The sequence below is a fragment of the Meriones unguiculatus genome, chromosome 17, assembly GCF_030254825.1.
Source record: "Meriones unguiculatus strain TT.TT164.6M chromosome 17, Bangor_MerUng_6.1, whole genome shotgun sequence".
In the NCBI taxonomy this organism is placed as follows: Eukaryota; Metazoa; Chordata; class Mammalia; order Rodentia; family Muridae; genus Meriones; species Meriones unguiculatus.
This window is the reverse complement of record NC_083364.1, coordinates 22,741,800-22,757,582: the sequence shown is the minus strand read 5'-3', so window position 1 is coordinate 22,757,582 and position 15,783 is coordinate 22,741,800. Positions and strand designations below refer to the sequence as shown.

At 55.8% G+C, this 15,783-nt stretch overlaps 1 protein-coding gene and 1 long non-coding RNA gene across 2 annotated transcripts in view; one reads left to right on the top strand and one right to left on the bottom strand.

Annotated features, from left to right (window-relative positions):
* The window catches only part of Rtn4r (reticulon 4 receptor), a 25,098-nt gene extending 16,382 nt beyond the window's left edge, over positions 1-8,716 (bottom strand). The window contains exon 1 of the mRNA XM_021626203.2: positions 8,553-8,716. Coding sequence (XP_021481878.1) covers positions 8,553-8,574 — 22 coding nt within the window. The 5' untranslated portion in view covers positions 8,575-8,716. The remainder of the gene's footprint in view (positions 1-8,552) is intronic.
* LOC132648490 (uncharacterized) lies at positions 6,711-15,783 on the top strand. The gene is made up of 3 exons (XR_009586869.1): positions 6,711-6,798; positions 13,471-13,711; positions 15,207-15,783. It is a non-coding gene; the product is annotated as an uncharacterized LOC132648490 (long non-coding RNA).

The window sequence follows — 15,783 nt, the reverse complement described above, 5'->3', positions numbered from 1 at the left end:
TGGGAATGGAGTAGCCTTCAGTGTTAGGGAGGGCTCTGAGCGGTCTGATGCCCCACCACCCATCCATCGACTTCGAGCCACCTTGAACCACCTCGTAGCCAGGCTGTGACTCCAGCAGCAGGTGAAGGATGAAGTGCATTAGGGCCACCATCTGTCTCGGCTGTGATAGGCTCTCTACTGACATCCAGGAGGTATGTAGATGGAATATCTTTATGGGAAGAGTTTTTCTTTTGCCAATTTTCGAACAGGAAGCCAGACACTTGTCACACCTGTCCTCGTGTCAGCCTCTGCCTGACATAAATTGGGGCCGAGGCAGGGAGATGAAAGACAGCCTGGACATGGCCCAGTGTGCAGAGACCACGTGTCAGGCCGCAGAACACACAGAGCCGTGAGGGCGTCCTGCTGGGGCTCTGCACTGGGTTCCTCCCCTGTCTCCTCTCTCCCCTTGCCCAAAGGCCAGCCTGCCCTGGCACTCCTGCCTCCCGTGGAGCAGGGGAACATCTCCTCTGACACCACAGCAGCCAGGCCCCCTCCCCTTGGCCACAGCTCCAGTTTCACCAGGAAGGGAGGAACCTCACACAGAGGACAGGCCTCAGGGTCCTTATCCCACTGTTGACACCCACACTACCCCTTTCTCTTGAAATTTGAGGACATCTCTTTGAAACCTAGATGACTTGAGGAGAAGAGATGTTACAAAGACTCAAGGTCTTTACTGCCCAGGGCTGGTGTGTAACCAGGAAGACTTTGCTGAAAGAAAGGAGGGAGAGGCCAGCATCACCTGAGGCCCTCTGCAATGGGAGTCTACCATCCCCACAGCCCAACCTCCTCACAGTGCAGGCACCTTCATTCCCATCAGCTTTATGAAGGGCAGGGCCAGGCACACCCAGAGGACCAGGCATGCCCAGAGCCATGCAGGTAGGCAAGGGACACTCTCTGTGGGGACCACCAACAGTCCTGCTACTTCCTCAGACAATGCTGGAGGTTGTGTCTACAACCCTCAGAGGGACCCGAGAGGTTAGCTCTGCCAGGCTCCCGTGCCACCATCATGGGGTGGGGACACCAGCCTACGCTGTACTCTCTGAGGATGGGGGCACGGGATACATCTCAGCCAGGGCAGATGAAGAATGAGCACCTGTCAGGGGTGTGTGACAGAGCTCCGTGGAAGGGAGACCCTGAGCGGGGCAGTGTGGAGGCAGAAGTGGCACACGCTGGGAGGCCTTGGGCTGGCCTGCTGCCCTCTCTGGACTGCTGCTCTGGAGGCTGGCCAGGGCCAGGACAACAGCTGCCCTGTCTTTCTATATAATTGTTCCCAGCCACAGTTATGGGGTCCACTGCCTGGATTTCCTCCAAGGACCAAGAAGGAGTACAAGCAGCCCATCTAGCAGTCCTGCAAACTGAATGGAGGGACAAAGGTGTCCAAATTCCCAAGTCAGCCAAGTTTCCAAGGCCAGGTTCCTGCCCAGGGGTCAAGCTGCACCTCACGTTTCTCAAGGGTGTGGAGGTACCCCAGCCCTGGCAGAGGTCCTAACTTCCTTTCTGCATCCCCAGCTGCTGGGCCTCCCCAGAGCCAGGGTACCCCATCCTCTCATCCATGAGAGGGTACTACCACACCCTCTCATCCACTGAGTGAGAGCATTACTCCCCTCAAGACAACTGGCAAAGACACTGTTGGCAGAAAGGCTGCTGGGGTAACTCCAGACATGGGCTCCTCCTCAGTGCTACACGGAGGCTTGTGATAAGGGAGCTCAGGGGGCCCGCACTTCTAATCCCATCTTCTGTCTGCAGTTAGGGCAGAGGTAGGCAGGACTGAACACAAACCAGAGAAAGTACAGGAATTGGGTTCTCTGTTTTCCACCAAAGGCTCCAATGCCTCAGTTTCCACAGCTGGCTCCTGTGGTCTGTGCTGGAAGTATGAGTACTGCAGCCTGTTGGGAGGAGTCCATCATCCGGATGAGCAGGAACTGGCCAGCATGGCCAAATCAAGCTCTCTGTGGCCAGCTGGCTCTCGCCAGCAGATCCACCTTCATGCTATCCACATGCCAACAGGGAGGCTCAAGAGCCAGCATCCGCCTTTGGGTTCCTGGAGCCCTCACCTGCAGCCTGGGTGTTTCCCAGACCACACAGGGGTGAGTAGGTGACTGGGGAGAATGTTCCTCTTCGCTGATACCCAGCAGCCTCCTGGACTCCCTCTGCAGGTATCTGCTGGTGTGGCTGCCCACTGCCCATGCCCCCTAAACCTGCATGCCAGGGTGGGGCTGCTTGGAGGGTGTGGAGATGGAGAGACACTGGAACCCATGAGAGGTGGGAGGAACGGCTCCGACACAAGATCTTCTAGCCCACCTGGAGAGCAAATGAGCAAGGCGCCACCAGGGGGACTTCAGGCTCAGAAGCTAAGGGGAGGACGACAGGACAGGCAGAGAGCCTGGGGTGGAATGGAGGGCATCTATGCCTATGGGCGCCCTCCAAGGGGGGAGGGGGGAGGGAGGTTCTGAGATGGGTTTGCAGTGAGGGCTAGAAGGGGATAGCAGGAGGTCAGAATGGACTTTCTTCGGGGGTGAGAAGGGGAGACACGGTCGCTGGGCTTGGACAATGGATGCAGAGGCTATGAAACCATCTGGCTGAATTTGGGGGACCGGAGAGGCTCAGAGGAACACAGCTGGGGAACTGTGGTATCAGTTGGGAGGCAGCTGGGTCTCAGCAAGATGAGTGGCCTCACTAGTGTGAGCAGCGCCCGGGTGCCTGTCTACCCCGCATCACCTGGGAGATGCTCAAGCTGGTGACCCTAAGGAGCAGCCTAGCTGGCTCAGGCATGTGCAGGCTGAGTCGTCTTGGGAATTAAAGACCTCTGGCCAGCCGCACTAGCCTGGAACTTGGCAGGGAGGCAGTTCCTGTTCATTAAGTACTGCCAGGCCAGGTTGAGCTGGACACGACGTGGGGTAGGGGTAGGAGCTGTGGGTTCTTAGAAGGCTCTTCTTTTCTGCTCTCCATCCGTGTTCCCTGTGTACATACAGTGCACAGGGCTTGCTCCTGGCCCAGCTGCCAGTGACAGATACTACAAGCCAGTGCCACCGTTACCATGCCTGGCTCCCCACCATCTCCCCTAGAGAACAGAACCCTATATATTGAGGAGGACTCTGTGTTTTCCTGGTCTTCAGGACACTAAGCTGGGGAAAAAAAAAAAAACCCTCACGTAAACAGCCTCGGACTACAGATGACATCTCCATCTCCAGTGACCAGCAAAGGGTGGTGAGGCCCAAGGTCACACAGCACGCCGGTACGATATGATCTTACGGCTGCCTGGACTCAGGGGAGGGGGAACTTCTGTCAGGTTCCCAAGCTGGCCCCATCTGGGGCCTGGCAGGAGGGTGAAGAAAGCCAACATCTTCACAAGGTCACAAAAGCTAGGACAGATTGAGGTCATAGGACAGAGGATTGCAGGCAGATCAGGGACAATCTGAGAGGGCTCCCAGGAGGCAGTGAGCACCCTAGAGCCTCACGCTGGTTTGAGACCCTGGATACTCTAACATGTTCAGCCCCACCCTCTACCTCAGTGGGCCCCTCACCCAGCTTCAGCCTTTGCCTGACATTTCCCGTGACATTTGCTGCAAAGAAATAGAGTCATAAATGCAAAGGTTAAATTTGCACATTGCCTTACAATGCCAGGAGAAACCTGTCCCTCCATCCACCAGGTGCCCCATGGGTGTAGTTTGGTGTGGGATGGCCTGCCCACCCCCTGACCCCTCCACCCCTGCAAGGAACCCCATTACTATTTCCCAAAATGGCTTCTTGAGTACACCAGGCCATGGAGTCTGTTGCATAGTTTGGAGATGCCTGCCCCCTGTGAAACCAAGGCCCCAAGATGCCCCGTGGGAAAGGCGCTGCACCAGCAGCTTAACCCTGCCCACCCCAAATTTGACTGTAAAACCTTTGTTTGAAATCCAGCAACAGCCAGGCAGTGGTGGCACGCACCTTAGTGCCAGGACTCAGGAGGCAGAGGCAGGCAGATCTCTGAGTTTGAGGCCAGCCTTGTCTACAGAGTGAGTTCCAGGATGGCCAGGGCTGCACAGAGAAACCCTGTCTCAACCCCCACCCCTCAAAAAAAAAAAAGAAAAAAGAAAAAGAAATCCAGCAACATTCTGTGGAACTCCAATTCCAGTTTCCAGGGGGGTCAAGGAATACCCCTGGGCAGCTGCTCCCACTGAAGCTGGACCAGCTCCTGACACTTCTCCATCCCACCTCTGCCAGCCTCCATATGTCAGGGTGCTGCCTGGGCCACCTGGGTCAACACAGGGAGGCTGGCTTTGTCTGCTCGGCATCTTCCCAAGGACACTTGGGAAGCTGTGCCAACAGCCCTTGCTTCTTGACTCCACTTTCTGGGTCCAGCTGCCCCGGGAGAAGACTATGGGGACACTCCAGTCACCTCAGCCTCCAATCCTCCACAGCAGACATGGTACCCAGGAGCTATGGGAACAGGGCTGGGGAGAGGTGGCCCCAAAGGGCCATCTGTTCAGCTGGCCCTTCTTACAGCTGGAATCCTGGTCCACTTACCATGTCACCCACCTGATGTGTATGAAAAGACTCAGATGGTTTGGGGACAGGGCAGGGCACAATTAGGCCCTGGCTGGAAGTTGGCCCAAGTGTGTAGAGAGGGGCACACATCTGGCCCTGAGGCCCTTTACTGAGGATTTGTGAGGATGTATGGGGAGAGCTGCATGGCTAAAGGTAATGCAGAAGGCCAAAGCGGGTTTAAACAAGTACATTTTGGTGCCTTCTCGGGAAGGGGTTCCACACTCACCAGTTAAGCAAGATTCACAAGAATAGTTCCCAATGTGCAAAGTGTTTAAAATACAGTGACAAAAGAAGAAACGGCAGTACTGAACACCGGGTGTGCCAGGACCTAGCAGGCCCACACACTCTGGGGACAGGCAGGGGGATGGAGGGTATGTCCCCTCTACATTGATGACTGCCCCTTAAGACTTTAACCCTGGAGTTCATGAGGTAGGCACCCCCTTCATCGTCTGATCAGAGTAGGATCTGCAGGCCACAAATGAGTGGCTGAGCAATGGAGGGTGGTGAGCAAATGCAGCATCTGGGATTTGGCCACGTGGATGGCACAGGTGACCTTGGCTGGGTGTAGCCAGGCCACAGGGCAGGCATGCTGAAGGGTGCAGGCGGTACCAGGCCCTGAAGAGACACGCACAACTGCCACCCCAGCGCCTACAGATCTGAGGGTCCAGGCCCTGGATGGCTGGCTGCCCAGGCAGCCCTGCCTTTGGGTTGGAAATCAGGACTCACAGAATGGGAGCAGGGCAGCATGAACTTCACTAACCAGGCATAACCTGGTGCCAGGAGCATTGGTAACTGTATGGCAGGGTCAGGTCCCTGCAAACACACACACACACACACACACACACACACACACACACACACACACCTTCCTCCTCCTGTCCTTTTTCCTGAATGCACAGCCTGAGGTTCCTGGGAGACTCTCTGGGCCCTAGGCCCACGATTGCAGAAGGGCTCCCTCTGCCTCCTCCCCCAGCTAGATCCCTCCTCTCCCAGCTGGACCCCTTCTCTCCAAAGGAAGGCATGGTGCCAGGAGGCTGGCAAGCGATGGATGCTAGAAGCCAGGCCTATGAGGGAGGCATGATCCCACAAACCCTGCTCCTCACAGACAACTCACCACTTGCAACAAACAACAGCAACAAACCTGGGCCTCTTCACAGCCAAAGAGTCAGCCTTGGCCTTAGATAACAGGCTAGTGACCACCTTCTGGGGCCCTAGGCCAGCCCTGAGGGGGTCCTCCTCCTCATGCTAGATGACCCCCACCAACACATCTGTAACCACAGAAGATGCATCCCACCTGAAGGAAACAGACTCGGCAGGGCTACCAGGGCCCCACTGGTACAGGGCAGAGCCTAAGGCTCAGCACCATCCCTCTCACTGCTCACCACCCCCTTAGTACCCCAACACACCTTCCAGGAGGAAGGAGGGGACTAAATTGGCAGGAGTCCCAGGAAAACCCCTGTTGACTAGGAGTCGAAAAAAAAAAAACGTATTTGGGGAATTTTAAAGCAGAAATGCTGGGGGCCAAAACTCCTAGGGAAGCAAGGTTTGGTGGCTTACATAGGTAATTCCAATACTCTGGAAGCTGAGGCATGATTCCAAGCATAGGGCCAGCCTAGGCTTTGTGGTTACACCTGCTGCAAAACAAAACAATAAGAACTACTTGGGAGCCGAGCATGGAGGCACATGCCATTAATCCAAGCACTCAGGCAGATCTCTGAGATCAAGGACCTCTGTTCCACACAGAGAGAACCCAGCCAGCCGGGGCCACAGCGAGTCCCTGTCGCAATCCAGGACAGGCACCATGCCCAGGAGAAACTGGCCGACACAAACCTGGCCTCTTTGTGTGCCTTTGTTTTGTTCAGGTTTATTTTTTTTTCCTTCTTACTGATTTTCTTTCTTTGTTTCTTTAGTTTGTCTATTTTGATTTTCATTTTTGGGGGTATTTTTTTTTTGGTGTTTTTCTTTGTTTTGTTTATTTGAAAACGGGAGAACATGAAGTTGGTTGTTTGGGAGGAGGATCTGGGAGGAGCTGAGCGAGAGGAAAGAACATAATCAAAACAAATTGTATGAAAAAAAATAAGACAAACAGAGCCAGTTCCTCAGGAAATTTGGGCTCGCCCCACTGGGCATGTCTCAGAAGTGTGACCAACAGCCCCAGATGACTGGCCTAGTCGCAGATGAGGAAGGCTGAGACTGGGAGCTCTTTAAGAAAACACAGCAGCGGGCTAGGTGAGCTCCCCTTTGCCAAGTGGGCCCACACCTGCCCGAGGTCCTCCCACAGAGGCACATTTTCTGCCCCTGGGCTGGGGTAGGACAAGAGAAAATGCAGGGTGAGAGACGGGAAGATAAGCCTGGGGCTTCATGAGGGGAGTGGCCAGTAGTTAGCCCACCCCACACCTGAGCTAGGTGAGCTCCACAGAGCAGCTCACCACCGGAAGGTCATCAGATGGAATAGCTAATGTGCTGAAGGCAGGGCCTCTCAGAGGCCATGCTGGGTTGGATGCCCTAGCTAGTGAAACTGCAGAGGCAAGCAAGTGTGCCCAGGGTTGGAGCCCTTTATCATGGTGGTGACCGCAAGCTCGGAAACAGATCTCCCCTGCCCAGGTAGACTCCAGCCCGTTTCAGGCCACCACTGCCCCAACCCTGGCTGGTGGGGGAGTGGCTGGCCGCCTCTGCACCTCGAGGCGTGGGCTGGGGACACTGTGCAAAACCCCTAAACACATTCCCGAGGCTTTTGGACCAGACTTGGGCAGGGCACAGCCACAGCCCTCCTGGGGACACAGGGACACCTACACCCGGAGGCAAACTGAGACATGAAGATAGGCTTACGGACACTCGTGATCATGCACACCATGATCTAGACACATTCTTGCACACACAGACCCGAGCAGTGTGAAGGGGACTCCGGGACTCGCCCCTCTGTCCGTGGGTCCAGCTGCCCACAGCCTCCCTACTCAAAACCGGAGCATGTCTCACGTGAGTGGGGTCCTACTAAGGGGCCCCAGCATGCGCTAAGCGTGAAGATCGCAGCAGTGCATGTGCGACCATAGGCGTGTAGGCAAGCGTGAGGCCAGGGATATGCGCCCTGAGGGTCTGTGTGTGTGCACCCACAGTGTTTTGGCATGTGCACACTAGGGCAGATTTGGTGTGAGTGCGCGCTGGAGGTGTGCAAGGCTGTATGTAGCCCACGTAGACACGTGCAAAGAAACGTGTGTGCAGCCTGCGGCACCGTGCATAGCAGCAGGGTAGCTAGGGTGGGCACCGGGGAAGGCAACGTGTTCACTCCAGATTCTCCAGGTAAGGCATGCCCAGCCTACACGAAGCCCATCCTCCCTCGCCCCTACTGCGGGGACTTCGCACCCAGACGGGAGGAGGGAATCCCACAGGGCTGCCAGGGAGGGGGTGTTTGGAGCACCAACGCCCCTCAATGGAGCCCTCCGGAGAAGCGATGCCTGGGAGGAGAAGGCATTGCTCTGCGCGCGTGTCCTCCTCGCTACCTGTCCCCCCACGCCCTCTGCCAAGCCCTATTCATCCCTATTCCGTTTGACCCCAAAGAAACAGCTTCTTCTGAGCAGGGTCCGCTGGGCAGACAAAAATACCCTATCTCGGTCCAGCGGCCACGTTTCAGCCAACCTCGCTCATTAACCCATTCGCGGCCTGTGCGCTCGCAGGTGGGACCCCGCCCTTCCAACCCTCAGTCTCCACCCTGCCCTGGTCCAACATCTGGAACCTCCGACCCCTCCATTCCTGGCCCCGCCGTCGCTGTCAACTTTCCCGCAAAGCCGCAACTTTTGCGGCTGCCGCGGGCTCCGCCCTCCCGGGGCCCAGTAGCTGGCGGCCAGCGCGCGGCGTGGCACTGCGGTGGCCCTCGGGAGTGACCGGCGACCCGTCCCCGGCAACGGTAGCGCCAGCCGAAACCCTGCGCCTCCCCGCCTCCCCGCCGCCCCGCCGCAGCCCGGCTCCGGGGCGGCGCGGACACTCACCTCCGGAGGACGCCCTCTTCATCTTCGGGGTCGAGCGGGGCGCGTCGGGCACTGGAAGCGGATTCGGGGCGGGCGCCCGTCTGCGCGCGGCCGGGTCCGCATCCAGGCGCCGCCGCTCCGGCCCGGTCCCGGCCCGGCCGCGGGACAAGGCTCGGGCGCTCCGCTCTACCGGGCCGGGTAGGGCTCTCGGGCTGCGGGCGCGCAGGGCGAGGGCGGTGGCGCGGACTGGCGGGGCGCTCGCAGCGCGGGCCCGGGAGCGGATGAATGTTTTATGGGATCATGTGGTTTGACGCGCGGAACCCGCCTGGTCTCCCCGCCAGCTCGGGCGGGGCGGGGCAGGGGCGGGGCCTGGCGCCGGGCGGGGCGCTCACCTGGGCGCGCGGCGCGGGCGCGGACCGGTGGCCACCGGATGCGGGACCAGCCGGCGGGCGGCAGGAGGGGAGGCCAGGGTGCCCGGCGCGCGGTCCAGGTGGCAGGAGGCGCTCAGCCACCCGGTGCACGGGCCACGCGCGGTCCCAGACAAAGGCGGCGCATTCCTGAAGAGGCGGCGGCCCCTGCAGGCAGCCGCCGGCACCGCGTCCCGGAACCGGCCGTGGGCGCGGGCTCGAGGGCGTGGCAGCACAGCCTGGCCGGGGCCCGGAGGGAGTGGGCATCGGGGTGCCGCAGCAGGCGTTTGCGTGGCCTGCCTTCTGCTTGTCCCTTAAAGCCCTTTGCTTGAGGACTATCCTCGGAGACTCGGTAAGAAAATTGAGAGGCAAGGGTTTAATAGTTCAGTAGTGCTCCCTTCCCAGCTTTGTAGCCCTCTCCACTTTCCTGTCTCAGGGAGGATACTCAGGCCTTGTCTGGCCCTGCCTCTACACAGGCCCCTATCTCTTTCCTTTTTGCAATGGAAATTACGGAGTCTGAAGACTCCCCTGGACCCACCCTTCATCAAGCCAGACCAACATAAAAGCCAATAATCCTAATAGTACCCTATGCGCGCGCACGCGTGCACACACACGCACACACACACACACACACACACACACACACACCGTCTCCCATTCGTGCTTGGGTACTCTACCTGGAGTTCTTAAGTGCACTGGAGTGGGGTGGGGGGCTTCAGCTGGCTGCCAGGCCATTGTCTGTGTCTGTCCTGCACATAACCCAGCCAGAGAGCTGGGTAGGCTCCTGGTCTGCCTTCCTCATTAGGGAAAGCAAACACCAAGTGTGACATAGCCTTCAGGGGTGGAGACCACTGAGGTGCCTGCAGAAAACAGGCCTCCGGCTAGCTTAATGCCACCCTGTGGCCCTTGTCCCAGTCTTGGCTTTTCAGGCCACTGAAAAGTGGGTTCCGTTTCCAGTCACCCGGGAGACGGGGAGGGGCCGAGATGGGCTCTCACAGCCTCACATCCACTTCTTCATTGGCTACTGGTCACTGAGTGCCACCAGGTTGGCTCCTTAAGTGGCTCAGTAGATTCTTGTGCCCCCCACCCCATGGGAAGTTTGACACCCAATGACAGGTGGATAGCCCAAGGCCAACCTCAAAGAGCCAGCAGAAGGCCATGGCCTATCATCTAGACCAACACCTTCCTTCTAGCATCCTTGAATACAGCAGTGCCCAAACCAGGAACCGAACTCTCCTTAAAGACCACCTCATCTCATGTGACATGGCTGAAACTCTGAGGACAATGCGCAGAGGCGTGGAGAGGACATTTCCGTGCTGACTATTATCATTGATGGCCAAGCTGCCCAGTAGAGAGCTAATTGTGACCTCTCCTTCCATTGCTGGGGCATGGAATAGGAATGGGAAGAAAAGGGGAGCCATTGCTACCACAGAGGCTTCCGGTGCCACAGCTCTCTAGAGGTTAAAGATGGCCGTTTCCGGGTGCGTTGGGCTGAAGTCTGGACACCGCCTCTCTGCCCACAGGTCTGTGCAGTGGCAGCAGAGCTGAGCTCTGTAGTGTGAAGTGGGCATCCATAGTCTTCGGCGGTTTTTCTGCGGTCTGTATACCCATTCCAGTCAGCACTTTTGGCGCTCCTCTCTAGAGGCTGAGTCTGCGGGACACCTGTATGCAGGCTAAGGTGTTGGCCAGCTCTGAAGGGGATCAGGTAGGGAGCAAAGGGAGCTGGACGCTGGCCATGCTGCCCCCAGGAGGACATGGCTCTCTTCTTAGGCAGGGGGTGTGGGAGGTTTGAGAGGCATATTTATCAGGATGTGGGCAGGTACTGGGCAATTTGAGGAACAGAGCCCTTCCCCAGGCACACACAGCACCAGCACCACCCAGGGCCCCACGGAGGAGGGAGAGAGGACAGCTGACAGCTATCGAAGGGCTGATAGAGGGCTTATAGGGGCTGAAGCCTGGTTAAGATACACCAACAGGCCTAGTTGATCCCGGCGGGGAAGAGTCAGAGGCCCAGCTGGGGAAGCGAGCCACTCACTGTCCTGTTCATGAAGTCTACAGGGACTGCTTTCCGGGAAGCACCAGCAGGGCTGAGCTGATGGGTGCATTTGGACTGGGAGATGTGAATTCTCCCAGCCTTGTGCACAGATGGTCCTGCGGCTCAGAAGAGGATGTGGAGTCTGAAGACAGCTCTCCCCAGAGCGTTGACTGTATCAGTCATGTCCTACCTGGGCTGGGCTTGCAGGGCCAGGCTGGAGGTCTGTCTGAATTGCTGCCCCAGGAGTAGCTTGCCCAGGTACTGCCTCCTATAGTGAGATCTGACACTGCAGTGCCCAACACTGTCTCTTCCTCCCCTGGCCTCAGACTCAGCTCAGTGACGTGTATGTGGCATGAAAGTGCCCTATCCGGCGGTGTGGCCTCGGCCCAGCTCTTTGCATGTGGATAAAGCAGACATTAATGCTTTGGGGTGTGGTCAGTTTGCTGTCCCTTCTTTGTCTGCCTCTTCTGTCCCCTGAGAGAACTGGGTGGGATCCTACCAGTGATTACAGGGATGACTCAAATCTCGAGGTCCACTTAGAATCCAGCGTGGGGCCAGCCAAAGCCGACGGGGATGTAGTACACTCTTGGAAGGTGGTCACGAGCTTACGGGTATAAGCCCTCTTGGGGCATCCTTGTAGGACACCCACACACCCTCAGGCTGTTGGTGCTCTAGGAAGGAAGGAAGAAATAATGGGAGTTGGTTTCCACTACGCATGCTCCGGGCCAGTCTGGGACAGTACAAGGAGGAACCAGGAAAGAAGGGAGAAGGTCGGACTGTATGACTGCACCTGCTGCCTGAGCGTGCCAAGGCCACCAACCTGAGGGGGTGGCTGGGGATGAGCTCTCAGTGCCAGGGAGCTGGGGGCCATCTGCTCTCACCACAGAAGGTGGCATTGTGCCCAAGGCCCGAGAGAACTCTGTGCCAGGCCTGCTAAGTGCACGGTGCTATTGGTTGTGTGATGGCAACACCACTACGTATTTTTTCCAGACAAGAAACAGAGGACTGGAGAGTTTAGACAGCCCCCTCTTGGATCATCCACACCTCTGTTCCTATCGGAGCTTCCTGCCATCCTCCATCTTGGGTTCCCGACCTGCCGTCATCAGCTCTGAACCTCTGAGGAACCCCACCCCGAGTCCCTCTGCCCAATTTTGGTTCATATTAAGCCATAATTAATTAGCTTCCTCATCTCTTATTCATCAAAGGCACACACACACAGCAGCAACCGGGGCTGGTGCAGGGAAGGGGCCTGGCATGTCCCAGAATCCCACTGGGTCTGCCCATCTCCCCACACTTCTGGACCCGGCTCTGAGTCAGGGCCTCCTACAGGGTACCATCCTGGATTCTGCTGTGCTGAGCACACCTCCTGGCAGGGTATGCGCATTGCAGGAGCAGCTCTCACTGTGGTCACTGTGGCCTGTCTCTAGGATAAGAGCCTGAGCAAAGAGGGAGGTAGAGCCTCTGGCCAGGCATGATGCTGGTGCTGACTCTTGGGTCCAAAGATTGGATCTGTTCCTTCCAGCTCCCATAAGGATTAGTGAGTCCTCCATACTTCCAGGCCTTGGACATCCGTGGGACACTAGCTGCTGCGGGACAGATTGTCAGGGTTGTCTCCTAGGGAATGCTGCTGAACTGGTGGTCTTAGAGTGGGTACAGAGAGCCCACTGGAGAGCTGGAGAGCTGCAGATGAATCCTATGCCCAGAGGGCCCAGAGTCTGGTACAGGGATGGGGCTCAGGGAAGCATGGCTGCAGGGCTACGCCACATCATCAGTGTGGCTTCTGGCCCTTCCTCGGCCTCTGTGGGGAATATGGATTCTTTTCTAGAAGCACTCATCTAGAGTGCTAACTACACTGGAGCTGCTGTTCAGGCTAGGAACCCAGAGGGCAGTCAGAACTGGGTCAGGGCACTGAGTGGACTCATGAGCGTGCAGCCATGTGAATGGGTGTAGAAGGCATTGCAGAGATCTTAGGCCCTCGGCAAAGGGCTTCTGCTAGGCCACCTTCACTGCTGCGCATGTTCAGTGCAGCATCTCCCAGCACCCCAGGGCCCAAAGCACCTGCTTGGTCCGCTGCCACCCACAGAGAGTGCAAATCTGCTTTTCCAGGTGTGGACTCCAGTGGTTAACCTTAGCGTGCCCAGTTGAGGACATAAATGGACTAGCTTGACCCAAAGCCTAGTGGTCCCATCCACAGGGCACTAAGGAGAATCCACCTTCTTTTCCTTATTGCCTTCGACATTTAGTCATTCAATACTTTGGGAGGTTAGTTCACACTCCTACCAGTCCTTGACCTCCTCATCTCTTCAGGGTACAGATGGGGAAACTGAGACCAAGAGAGAAAGACCTTGCTCTAGATTCCTCAGAAAATACAGAGTGAAGAGTCTGTCCATACATAGTATGTGGTCAACCAGGAGCTCAAAGGGACCGGACAGAGACTGCCTAGCTCTTACCTAGCTGCACCTCCATATTGTTTGTTGTCTTGTGTTTCTCTGTGTAGCCCTGGCTATCCTGGAACTTGCTCTGTGGACCAGGCTGGCCTCAAACTCACAGAGATCCACCTGCCTCTGCCTCCTGAGTGCTGGGATTAAAGGTGTGCCTGGCTATGCACCTCGATATTCTGTTCCACTTTCTGCAAGCAGTTCAGCATCCTGAGAATCACAGGACAGCCCCACTGCCAAGATCAACCTAGACCAAGCCACCCCTGATTCCTGTCCAGGGTCAGCAGGCCTGGCTTTCAGGTAAGACAGACGTCCCAAAAGCAGGTTCTAAAGCTGGGGCCCAGGTATAGGGTACACTGAGCACAGAACACACATTTTCACATTGTCCGTTGTAGCAGAGGTCAGGGTCACTTATGACTCCTCTGTGCAGACAGTTGGAAGCAGCAGCCAGGCTTCTGAGTCTGGGGTGGTTTTAGAGAGAATTCTGCTGACCATCCAAGATGACCAAGATTTGCTGTCAGTCTTGTACACGTGTATCCTAGCTTGTATTTGACATACAGGGTCTGCCTGTCCCATCCTCTCTCTGCTCCATGCCCTGATTCCTGCCTTCAGCCCTGGCCCTTCCCAGTCATGTGCTGGCTTACCCCAGACAAGTCTCCCGCCATGGGACTGAGTCCGTGTGGCTGAAATGGGGTTAGTCGAGGACTAGACACAGAATCTTGAGCTGTGGGTGTCCTGGACCCCGAGATCCCAGCCACCACTCTCAGACTGGGTGTGAGGTTTCCCAGAGGCTTCCCTTCCCATCCCCAAGCTCAGTTGGAATCACAGACTACTGTGTTCTACCTGTCATAAATACTGCTTTGGACTGAAAAGCTCATTGGGAGGCCTAGAACCACCTTTCCTTGGCCTGGATCCTTCCGTGACAGCCTTGTCCAGAACCATCCTCTGAGGCTCTGGTAACTGGGCTTCTCATGCTGGTTCAGCAGCATGGCCAGGCTGACGGTACCCGGATACATGTGGATATGCAATAGAGGCCAAATCTCAAGCCACAGAGCTTTCAGATTAGCCAGGAGCATCTCTAGTCCTAGGAGACTTCAGGGACAAGGTCCTCTGCTCGGCCCCTCCCTTTAGGCCCCTTCTCTGTCCCACTGATGAGGCAGAGCCAGGGTTAGCACCCTGGACAGCACCATGCCAATGTCATCCATCTAGGGTGCAAGGGAAAGGCCGGTGTGATGAGCTCAGGGGACAGCTCAGTGCTGGAGCCCATCACTGAGGTCCTGACTGCTTGTCCTTTGAATGTGTGAGCATCTGTGCAGAGGCGTTCTGAAGGACACAGGAAAGAAGAGATGAGCAAGGGAGGGAGGGAGGGATGAAGGTGACGAGCAGCATTATAAACCTACTTGTTTTGAAAATTCTATCTCTGTCATGGATTTTTCATTTTTGGTGGTGACTAAGTAAATAACAATTATTTGATATGAAAGTATAAGATCCAACTTTCCACAGCTTCTGTTCCACATGGCTACTCTAATGGTACAGAAGTTCACTGATCTCTAGAGTCTTTGGGTTTGATTAATTATGGTGTATAATTGTTTGTTTGTTTGAAGTGGGCTCTCTCTACATCACTCTGGCTGTCCTGAAGCTCACGATGTAGACCAGGCTGTCCTCAAACTTAGAGATCCTTCTGCCTCTGCCCCTCAGGTGCTGGGATTAAGGTGTGCACCAGGTATGTGTATGATATTTTTTATTTGAAGCTTTTAATAATAAAGTTTTATTTTGTCTGTTTGTTTTAATAAAGGGCTGGAGAGATGTTTCAGTGATCAAAAGGACTTCCAGAAGACCCAGGTTCAATTCCCAGCACCTACACGGCAGCTTGCAACCATCTGTAACTCCAGTCTCAGAGGGTCTGACACTTTCTTCTGACCTCTGAGGTCACCAGGCACACATATGGTGCACAGATATATATGTATGCAAAATACCCATGCCCATAAAAACAATTTTTTTAAAAAAGAAAAGAGTTAAGAAGAAGAAGGGAAGAGAGAAAAGGGAGGGCAAGGAAAGGAGAAACAGGCTGTTTTGAATCCTAGAACACATTACATTCGAAGGCCAGGGCATCAGATGATGGGAAAGAGAAGTACAGGTAAAGGCTCAACTACAGGTATGAGAAGGAGAAACATAAAAATCCAGGAAGAAAGGTGAGTTATTCAAATATTAATTCTAAATACACAATTAAGATAGGGTTTGGGGACAACTGAATTAACAAGCCAATTGGAAAGTTTGGGTCCCTGCCTCCATCCTTCACATTAAAATAAGTCTCCAAAGGACCAAAGGTTTAAGAAGTAAAAACAAAACAATAAAGCTACTTTTTGAAAAAT